General features: G+C 35.0%; 1 protein-coding gene across 1 annotated transcript; it reads left to right on the top strand.

The window, feature by feature from the left end:
• Positions 1 to 583: 583 nt before the first annotated feature.
• LOC140811057 (vacuolar-sorting receptor 3-like) lies at positions 584 to 8,201 on the top strand. The gene is made up of 12 exons (XM_073168929.1): positions 584 to 1,131; positions 2,358 to 3,050; positions 3,142 to 3,230; positions 3,345 to 3,414; positions 3,483 to 3,566; positions 3,688 to 3,764; positions 3,841 to 3,922; positions 4,311 to 4,393; positions 4,490 to 4,556; positions 6,654 to 6,782; positions 6,871 to 6,980; positions 7,741 to 8,201. The coding sequence occupies exons 1-12, from the start codon at positions 822 to 824 to the stop codon at positions 7,837 to 7,839; spliced, it is 1,893 nt and encodes a 630-aa protein (XP_073025030.1). The 5' UTR covers positions 584 to 821; the 3' UTR covers positions 7,840 to 8,201.
• The last annotated feature ends 3,275 nt before the right edge of the window (positions 8,202 to 11,476 follow it).

Consider the following 11,476-nt stretch of genomic DNA (forward strand, 5'->3'; position numbering starts at 1 on the left):
CACGTGAATAATGTGTAATTAAATAAAATTTCTAGTAAAAAATAAAAATAAATCGAGAGGCTAACGGATATGCACAAATTAATATCTCCAAATATCTGAATGACGACACAGGACCAATAATTAATCTCCAAATTTAAAAATAAAATAAATTAAAAAAATAATTTGAACTTAAATTAAGATCGAAAAAAAATTTGAACATGTTCGACTCAAATTTGATAAATTTGAATATAAATATTTTTTTTAATCGACTCGAACAGTTTATAAACCGTCTTGATTCGTGTTTATGCACATTTCTAATTTAGAGTCTCGTCTGAGACTTGGAACGTTAATGTTAGAAATGTTATATTTAGTATAAAACATAATATTTTTTCACGAACGAACTCAAATAAAAGATCTTTCTCACAAAATACAACTCGTGAAATTGTCTAACACAAATTTTTTTTGTGATAATTGATAAACTCCAAGTTTAGTCGGTACACATCTAAAAGGAGCTGCAGCATGTTCAACGACGTAAATTTTTTTTTTTTTTTGGAAAATATGATATGTGGTAGTTAACTAAGCCGTGGATCTTTGTATCGAAGGAAAGCATTTGAGGTAGACGAAAGTTCAAATTGCAAAACTCAAATCTTTCACAGTTTTCCATTTGACATTTGCAGTCTTCAAGCTCCACAACCGACATCTCACGCACGGATAACGCATTCAATGCGTGTGTTCCTCATATTTATTGCAGGAGCTCGGGAGAAGTGAGAACGAAGCCCCCAATTTTTACAGATAATTTAACAAATTGCAGGTTTTATTGCTTCTTCTGGAATTCTTGGTAAATGGGGTGTTCCAAAATATCAAAAAGCGCACTCTTCCTTGGGTTTTTGCTCTTGATTTTCGCGGAATCAGTTGTGGGTCCGTTCGTGGTGGAGAAGAACAGTTTGAGGGTGACGTCACCCGAAGACTTAAAGGGTACATACGACAGTGCGATCGGCAACTTTGGGATTCCGCAGTATGGTGGAAGCATGGCTGGAACTGTGGTGTATTCGAAGGACAATAAGGATGGGTGCAAACCGTTCGGAGATTCTGGGGTTTCTTTCCAGGGCAAGCCTGGAGCTTTGCCTACCTTTGTTCTTGTTGATCGTGGAGGTGCATGGAGTTTTAGAGATTCCCGCTTTGTGGATTTAGTTAATTTGAGCTAAAATTTAATAATTTCTAAAATACACTCTGGGTACGATTCGTTCATGTGAATTATTGTATGATTATGGGTTGAGGTTTAATATGCTTTTTTCCCTTTTTATGCTTAGTCGGCTACATGATGATTGAATTTGAAACTGTTCGTTTTGGGTTGAGATAGATTATTTCCCTTTCGAAGATTAGTGAAAGAGTTCTCTCCTGAGATAGTGTTGGCCTATTTTTGGCAAAATCCTTGAGGGTTGTGAATTCCATGTGTGCGTAGTGTCACAGTCTGGCTCTTGGGTTTCATGGGGTTAGTTTATTCCAGATGTAGCATATTTCATGTTACAAACAAATAAGTTTGTTCTACCATTTCATTGGAGTTTCATATGTGCTTAACGTCAGATCTTTTAGCTCAAGGATATGCTATCAGCCCTTGAATTAGTCATTTAGATTGACAAATGTGATTTGCTTTCCTAATTTTGTTTAAACAGTTGATTCAGTTACTTTATGAAGCCAATGGTTTGATAGGACTCCTTTTTCCGAATAATGGAGTACGAGGAGCAATCTGGATTCTGAAAAATTTGCTGATGTTGATGGATTAATTCTAAGGACATTTTTAATTTTTGAATTAATTTGTTTAGATAAAAATATTTATCATAGTTTAGGATGGTACACACATGTACTTAGGCGACCAATAGATGCCTCACTCAGGCAATGTGAGACCATGAGGAATACACATTAACCAAGGAAGAGGGAGATAAAAGAAGACTGGTTAGATATGATAAAAGAAGATAAAATTCATTTAAATATAGTTTAGGATATAGTATGGGATAGCATTATTAAGACTTTGGTTGAAATGAACAATTTGTCCGAGTTGCCCCACATTTCTGTGTTACTTGTGAAACATAAATTATATAAGCTCTTTCTGAAGCATTTCTTCTTTAAATAAGGTTCGGTAGGTTGTTTATTCCTCTTTATCCATTTGTTCATAAATGGGATTTTATTTGTTTTCATGTTGGTTTTGTTTATTGATGAAGTTGAGTATTGCTTTTACATTGAAACGAAAACTTTGTAGTTATAGTAATTACCTGTAATTTGCTGCCAAGTTCCTTTGTCTTGGAAATATGAACGTTGTTATATATGTTTCTATGGACATAATTTTCACAAATTTTTAATAAATATTTGTTGCACTGCAGAATGTTTTTTTGCTTTAAAGGTTTGGAATGCTCAAAATTCCGGTGCTGCTGCAGTTCTAGTTACTGATGATGTTGATGAACCATTGATAACTATGGACTCACCTGAAGAAGATGTTGCATCTGGAAAATATATTGAGAACATAACAATACCATCTGCACTGATTAGTAAAAATTTTGGTGAAAGGTTAAAGAAAGCAATCGATGGTAGTGATATGGTGAACCTGAATCTTGATTGGAGAGAAGCTGTTCCACATCCAGATGATCGAGTTGAATATGAACTGTGGAGTAACAGCAACGATGAGTGTGGAGCTAAATGTGACATGTTGATGGAATTTGTAAAAGATTTTAAGGGCGCAGCTCAAATTCTCGAGAAAGGTGGTTATACTCAATTTACACCTCATTATATAACTTGGTTCTGTCCTCGTGCATTCACTGTAAGCAAGCAATGCAAGTCTCAATGCATCAACCACGGACGATATTGTTCTCCAGACCCCGAAGAAGATTTTAGCTCTGGTTATGATGGAAAAGACGTTGTTCTTGAAAACTTGAGACAGTTATGTGTATTTAGAGTGGCAAAAGAGGCCCAAAAGTCATGGATCTGGTGGGACTACGTTACTGATTTCAAAATTAGATGCCCCATGAAGGAGAAGAAATACAATAAAGAATGTGCTGATGGTGTTATCAAATCATTAGGTAACCTTTCATGTCTTTAGTTGTAACTTGTAACTTGTTTCGGTCTGGCATTGTTTCTGATAATTGTGTTCCAATGTGGCTGGCATATCAGGGCTTGATCTGAAAAAAATCGAAAAATGCATGGGTAACCCTGAGGATGATTCGGACAATGCTGTTTTGAAAGAGGAGCAGGATGCTCAAGTGAGTTTTGTAATCAAGATTTTGAATCATCGCGGATTGCTGTTCTGTTTGTCCTTGTTACGCTCCTATGAGATCATGCTCATGTAAAATGTCTGAAAAGTAATTTATCGGCAGGTTGGGAAAGGATCTCGTGGTGATGTAACCATATTGCCTACAGTAGTTGTGAATAATAGGCAATATCGAGGTCAGTTTTGACTTTCATAAGTTTCATTAAGCAGGCTAAATACTAGTCTTTAATGTGTTGGCTTTCAGGTAAATTGGAGAAAGGTGCTGTTTTAAAAGCTTTATGCTCAGGTTTTGAAGAAACTACTGAACCTTCTGTTTGTTTGAGTGGTGGTAAGTTTTTTTTTTTTTTTGATGCCGTGATAAGTTATTTATAGAGTTAATCCAATGGTTGATTGGTAAATGATTAATAAAATCATGCATTATAGGAGAGTTTCTACTTTCTTGACTGCAGATGTGGAAACAAATGAATGCTTGGAAAATAATGGTGGCTGCTGGCAGAACAGGGCTGCTAATCTTACGGCTTGCAAGGTTTTTCAGTATAATTTTAAGATTCTTACCTCCCGCTTATATTAACTTTTGAAAGTATTTGTGTATGTGGATTTAGGATACGTTTCGAGGAAGAGTGTGTGAATGCCCTGTGGTTAACGGCGTGCAGTTTAAGGGAGATGGTTACAACTCTTGCACTGGTTTGTAAATAAATTTGGTTTTTTCATTTGAATGTAACAAGTGGTGTCTATCACTTTATCAGGAAATTTGTGATAGAAGTAGTCATTGCGCACACACACACACAAATCATTTGATTAATCTATTTTATTTGAAACTTTTCAAGCTGTATTGGAAATTCTCAACGAAGTGGTGACCCGTGTTATGTTTGTGTTATGTTTTATGTTAACTTCTGGTGCAACTGAAATAGGTGAAAAAAATTTCTGAGTACTGAATAATAGATGTTTAACATGATAGCTCCAAATATGAACCCCGTGATATTTGTTTCACAGGATATAATTGGACACTTGCATAAACATTGCAATGTAATATTGTTGGACTATGTGAATGAAATATTTTTTCCACACGCAGCAACTGGTCCTGGGCGATGCCAAATCAGCCATGGAGGCTGTTGGAACGAAAACAGAAATGGAATCGTTTTCTCAGCTTGTGTGGTTGGTGATTTCATTACTTTTGTTTCGGTCTTTTTTCTAATCCAATATATGGATGTGATGGAATATTTTATACAAATAAATAAATTTTGCCAAAAGGATTATGAAGAAGGGAAGTGCTCTTGTCCGCCTGGATTTAAAGGAGACGGTGTTAAAAGTTGTATAGGTAAGGAAACCTCGTGCATCACACTTTTATATCTACATTTTTACCAGAATATTATTTTCTTTTCATTACTTGTAGAGCCATTAACCAAGTTTTCTTCTTAGGTGAATACTTTGGCGTCGTGTGTTACTCTTAAATTTAGTTTAACCCTACCCGACGGCTGACTTAAAATGGTAGCGACACTACACCTGTTGCACGATCAATCTTTCATGAATGGGTGTTGTGTGATGTCTTATCGCAATTGTGCGGTGTCAAGTTTTAGTACTGGAATAAATACGAATATCGTTCCACAGTGTGATGTATTTTCCTAAGATCCTAGGATCCTATCCAAAATGTCGTCCCTCGAGTGATAAATTTCAAATAAATAATAATGATTCAATTAGCGATCAAGTAATTGAACGCAAACAAGTCAAGGAAACACAATTAAACTTAACAATGAACTTAAATAACTAAATCAAAAGATCAAAACCATATTTTCAAGTCATGCTACGTCGTCCTCTAGATAATAGAATTAGTTCATAATGACTAAGAAAGGAAAACAAATCATGTTTTTCAATCCCAACATTTAACTAAGAATTTTAAAGAAGAGAAGAATAGAATTGAAGCCGGATATGCTTCTCCGTCCTCGGAAGTTGTGATCTTCGTCTTCGTACCACAGTTCTCTTGGTCCTGCGATCTTGTGCCTCGTCTCGTCTCCCTTTTCTCTCTTTTCTAGATTTTTTCGTCCGGTATGTCTGATGAATCATCCCCATGGCGGCTAGGGTTTCAGCCTTTTTAAATCTCTCAAAACCAAAGAGTCCCTGTTCTGCATACCTCTCAGCGCAGGTGCGTGTTGGATCAGACGTTGCCGCGCGTCTAAGTCCGTCCCCGAGTGTGTTGTCTAGTCTCCGCAGCGCTGCCCCCCAGGAAATGGGGCGCTAGGGTGCTGTAATGTGCGGCGCAAGAGAGCTTATAATGTGGTGCTGGGGCGCTGCTTTTTCTGATCTGTGCGTCTGATTTCATCCCAGCTGCACGCCCCAGCACGACCTTTCTCTCTCTGCCTAAACTCTCAGCTTTGCCTCGCGCTGGCTTTTAGGTGCGGAGGTGTTGTTCATCAACTCATCGTTTTCCTTCCATTTCACTCCTTGGTCTCAAAATAATTGCATAAGCTTGATTCCTACAAACGACACAAACAACTACCAAAAACACATAAAACTGCTCTTCAACGTTAACGTTAGTATCAATTAAGACATAATAAAAGTGCAAATATTGCACTTTTCAACGGGTGAATCCACAGCACCTAATATATGTTCATGCTACTAAATCACAACAAAAAATTTACTGGTGTGTTTTTTCTAGCAGTATTCTTTATTATTGTACATAATTAACTCTTTATTTATTATACTCTGTAAAACCCATTTTTCCATTTTTTTCGGAGCATCTGCATGTCAGCCTTGCTAATATCACAATCACAGTTATTCCATGTCTTGGCTTTTGAGTACAACCAATGTCTTAAGTAAATCTGTTTTGATGGAGCAATCAAACGTTTCCCTTGCTTCTTGCTGTTTGAGGTTCATTGTATCGACATGTTGTGCAAAGTCATCAAACGTTTTTCTTGTACAGATTTTTTTATATAATGATGAGCCCATTGCCTTGGCAGCGTTGTTGATAATTGTGAAATTGTCAATTAATAATGTTGGAGAGCAACTTACCTATCTTCATTGAACTGTGTGCTTACATATGCTCTATAGTGATCTAAATGTGGCACTTGAATTGTTGTTAAAAGTTTCGAGTTATATTGTTAATATTTGGTAGAGCATCGGGTGTTAGATATTACAAGAAGTATCAAAGTGAACGTCATTTGTCAAATACCTATTAATATCAAGTTGATGCGGAACAACAATTGATTTTAGATTACTGTATGGCTGCCTATGTGGCACAAGATCAAAACTAGATGCTCGGGTTTTCAAGTTCCATGTTACCACCAATTATTACTTTGTTTTAGCGATATGAGCTCTATTTTCCAATAGTGTGTAACCAAACGAGGAGTTGGATTCTTGTGCGATTATATGTTGTTCCTAGTTTGACGTTTGCCCGTGCGTTCTTTCCTTTGACGTACAGATATTGATGAATGTAAGGAGAAGAAAGCCTGTCAATGCCCTGAATGCAACTGCAAGAATACGTGGGGCAGTTATGATTGCACTTGTAGCGGAGACTTGTTATATATGTGGGACCATGATACTTGCATAAGTTGGTTTATTACAAATTGTTGTTACTTTGTATGTACTTGGTCTCCTTTCGTAGTCTTTGACTAATTTTTATTCTTGTTCTTCTGCAGGTAAGGGGGCTTCTGAGGTGAAGTCTTCTTGGGTGGCTGTTTGGGTTGTTTTGATTGGATTGGCTATCGCTTGTGGTGGAGCATATCTCGTGTACAGACATAGATTGAGGGTAAGTTTCTATGCATACATATGCATTAATGCTTGTCCTGGTATTCTGACACTCGAGTGATATTTTTGTTGAATATCTTTGCCTATATCTGGTTTTGTTTTTGGAAAAATATTTTTCGAGAACTTGTTTATGGAAAATGAATCGAAGAAGTTGCATTTTATTTTGTTCTTTTGAGGACAATATTTTCTGCCTTAATATCATGTTATGAAAGAATATGCCCGGTTATTTAGTTTTTTAATATTATAGATATGTTATTTGAAATTTGAAAGTGTATTATCTTGGTTTGAGAGACTATTTTTTTAGGGATATGAAAACATTTTCAGCTTTACTTGTCCCAAGATCTATGGATTTTTGACTATAAACATGGTATGTCATCTAGATAGGGTATACCCTCGCTAAAACAATTTGTAGATTAAGTGAATGAAATAACTTGATGTATAATAACTTGACGTTTGTGCAGAGGATGTGGTTGTGTGCAAGCCAACTCCACCTGTTTTTCCAAAAATTCTACTTTTGTTCATCCAAGAAGTTTGACCCCCCTTCATTTTATTCTTTTTGGGGTCATCGGACATCGTTTGCTTCCAAACCTTGATCCATACCTAGCCTTCAAAACTAAATCTAAAGCTCCATATATATTACTTTATCAACTTTAATGTATTTGTGGTTCCTTCATCATCAATGCCAGCTTATTTCTTTACTATCTTGGCCATATTGTGTAAAATTGTAGTCTTGAATTCTTTTTCCATGGTTGCATTTCCAGTCATACATGGACTCGGAGATAAGGGCTATAATGGCGCAATACATGCCTCTAGATAGTCAACATGATGTTCCAAATCACTCACACGAAGATCACGCTTGAGATTAAGCTCGACCCTTGTGCTTCACGAGGGTGGCGTGTGGACTGGTCTGGGCAAAATTCTGCCTCCAACAATGGTTTTGGAAGGTAGATAAGTGAAGTTAGAACTGTCCTTGTGTCTGTTTTACGATATAGCTGAGTCGGGACTGTTAAAGGAATCTGAGAAAAGTTTGGTTGAAAGAGTGTATATTTTCCTCGCGACTCTGTGTATCCTGAATGTAGTTAGAGTTGAACTTTGTTCGTCGGGGCAAAAGTCTGTATTTAAATAATTGTTACCTGTGAATGGTTGTGAAAGTGCATGCCCGTCAGTGTCAGATGGAACTTTTTTTCTTTCCATGCAATAAAGATTTGGGACTTTTAGAATGTCCCATGTTTATGTTTTGCAGATAAAGTCAGGGGCTTGCTTCTTATTTTCTAGACATTTCTCAAAACGTTTAAGGCATAAAACTGCGATTATATAAAACAGTAGTTGTGGTTCTTATCGGTGGTATCACGTGTGGCGACTTGAGATAATAATATAAAAATAAAGTATAAAATTGGACACGTGAAAAACTCCTAAAAATTATTAAGGTATAAATTATGGACATGATGAAAAGAATTCATTATAATATTTTATAGTGTACAACTTATCTCACTGTGTTTTCAAAAAGAGCACACATCTATACTTCTATACTATTATATTAAGTGTGAGAGCCTTAGAATAACTACCTTTGAGGACACCAAAATATTTAATTCCATAATTACCCTTCTTACCATACTTAAAATATTTTCAAGTCACTCCATATTTTAAATAGAAAAAAATCAAAATAAAACTTTCTTTTTAAATCGAACAACTTTTCTAAATCGAAAATAATTTCGTGTTAATTATTTAGTATTATTTGATCAAATTAAAAATAATAATAGCACATACAATACATGTGCATCTTTTACTAGTATTCTTAATGTAGGAGGACAAACACCTCACAAATATTATAGAACTAAGTACTCAAATGATATAAGATGATAAAGAACTCGATGAAATGATGATTTCTTAATGAGGAGAGGGAGCTCGAGCTTCTCATTCATGTGAAAACACATATAAAATGTGTATTCCGTATGAACATTTCAAATTTGCTGCAAAACGTGTTCTTTGAAGTTCTGCCTAACATCATGTGTTCCCATATCATTTATTGGTTGTCTGCCACCAACCTTCTTCTATCGACATTTATCTCACTTGGAGATTTTATTGTTAATCAAACACATATTCATATTTCTTTTCAATCTTGTCGTTCCCTATTGTTTACGTTTCTGTTAGGCCTTTTGAAGATCTACATCACTCAAACTTTTCAATGTTCAATGGCTTAGTTAAAACATCAGTTATGTTATCTTTTGTATGAATCTTTTGCATATACACGCTTCCTTCCTCTACTACTTCTCGAACAAAGTTAAATTGGATTCCAATGTGTTTAGTCCTGGAATGAAATATTGGATTCTTTGTGATATGCAAGGCACTATGACTGTCACAAAATAAAGAAACATTCTCTTGTTTGTGTCTGATTTCCTCTAATAACCTTTTAATCCATATTGCCTCCTTACAGTTCCTTATACAAACTCATTTCAACTCATGACTTATTTCTTGTCTACTCGAAACTCCTACCACACTCTTGATTGTAGGCTGCAACCTCACAATCCGTATAATGTTTAATGTCAACTATGTCAAGACTACAAACACAATATTTAATGTCTTTGTGTGAAAACTCGCTCAACTAAACTTTGAAGGTCAACTCTTATGTATATGTGTAAGCGATTGTGCATGAGGATTTAATCCTTTACAGTGTGTATATCTCAAATGTAACCTCACACTTGGGCTTGCTCTCATTCTATCTAATTTCTTCATGTAGATTGTTCATGCTTTGAATCACATTCCAAAGCTTGTATTTTATCTTCAAGATGTTGTGTTTATAGCCTCCAAGAATGATATATACGTTAGCCACAAGAATATGGTCGTTTGAAAAGTTTCTATATTGTTTCTGATATTAAAACGGTCATTTTCGGGTTGCTGGCCACTTTTTCCGAGCCAAACTACTTTTGAAATCCATTGTCGATTGGGTTCGTCAGCTATACTGATCATTCAGTTGGGCTCTTCAGCTAGAATGAACCAAATTGATGAGGTCTGCTTAAATCAGTTTTGTTGATTTCAGCTTGTGCAGAACTAGTATTTTTATCGTCATATATCATCATCTTACACTCCAATTCATATTTTGACTTGTTAATATGATTTGTAGATCATCGTTTTAGCTTTTTAATGCATTGTTTCATTTGGATAACCGAACTGATCAGGCTAACCAAAATACCGCAACTGCTCATGCCAACTGATTCTTGCTGATCAGCTAAATTGATGAGCCTTGCTGCTATCAGTTTGCTTAGATAACATTAAATTTAGAATGATTGACATGAGATATGACTTTATCTAAATTGAGTTTTATGTTCATTAGTTTTGGCATATGGTCATTCGCATCTACGAGCTGTGAGATATCGTCAAAACACTGCAGATTGTCAGATTTAATTTGACTAAATTCGAATTTCAGCTTCCATCTTGAGTTAACAACTTCACATTTGAGTAAATATATTAGAAACACAAAAAAAAGTTTTATTGTCATCAAAATCAAAATCGTGTTTGAGTTTATAAATCCAACAATAAAACTTCGAACCAAATTAATGCTATCAGTTTTGGAAAATCGCAAATGAAATGAAATCGTTAATAAATAAAAATCATTTCTCTTCAAATAATTCTTTTGACTATTTTTATATATAATTTACATTTTAAAACAATCTAATTGGAATAGACAAATATCAATATGCATGCAAGTATTTAACATTATAATGTATGCTAATGAAATTACAAATTTCTGTCTCAAAAAAAATATAAATTTTCAAAATGAAATAGTTCAACTTTAAAGAAATACTCATCGACACTATCACACTTCAAAAATGGAGAGACAGCATCTTGTACTTCCATTAAACTTCAGTTTAAATCATTGGAAAGCTTAGAATGTATAAAAATAACATCTGTTATCAATTTTTCGTCATACTGATTATATGATATACATATTCAAATGATATTGATGTAACCAAAAATTATGATTATCCGAATTCCTCTACTGGTTCGTAATCGGGTCTTCCAAGTAACTGATGGAGAGAAATCTTTGTGGGCTATCACCTGCGTCACAAACAAAACGTCAGAGGCGCCGGGGTAGACACTCCGGCTCAAGTCAGGAAATAACTCCTAGATCGTCATTGAGAGCTAAAAGGTTTAAGTATCCAAAAAAAATCCTCCCCGAATAATGAGAATACTCTCTTATTTATAGATTTTTTTGGAGAGTGTATAGTATAGGCTTGAGCTTTTATAATTAATATAGTAGGCTTGGGCTTTTATAATTAATTTGAGCCTCATTAATCATTACCCATCAGATATGTTATACATTAAAACTATGAATCAAATTGAAACTTTGAACCAAACAAACCAATTTTTTCAGTTTGATTAATTTTAAAACGAATCAAAATCGTGATCGACTAAATACAAATTCAAACCATGGTTTTATTGAGTTTAGTTTGGTTTATGCTTATTCATAATCTAGAGGGTACAACTTTAGAAATTAAC

The sequence above is a fragment of the Primulina eburnea genome, chromosome 14, assembly GCF_022965805.1.
Source record: "Primulina eburnea isolate SZY01 chromosome 14, ASM2296580v1, whole genome shotgun sequence".
In the NCBI taxonomy this organism is placed as follows: domain Eukaryota; kingdom Viridiplantae; phylum Streptophyta; class Magnoliopsida; order Lamiales; family Gesneriaceae; genus Primulina; species Primulina eburnea.

What these genes read in the sequence shown, in the direction of transcription:
- LOC140811057 (XM_073168929.1), top strand. Translation starts at nt 822, where the DNA reads ATGGGGTGTTCCAAAATATCAAAAAGCGCACTCTTCCTTGGGTTTTTG. An exon ending in GAATAATAGGCAATATCGAG is followed by an intron (nt 3,415 to 3,482) that starts GTCAGTTTTGAC and finishes GTTGGCTTTCAG; the next exon opens with GTAAATTGGAGAAAGGTGCT. An exon ending in CTAATCTTACGGCTTGCAAG is followed by an intron (nt 3,765 to 3,840) that starts GTTTTTCAGTAT and finishes ATGTGGATTTAG; the next exon opens with GATACGTTTCGAGGAAGAGT.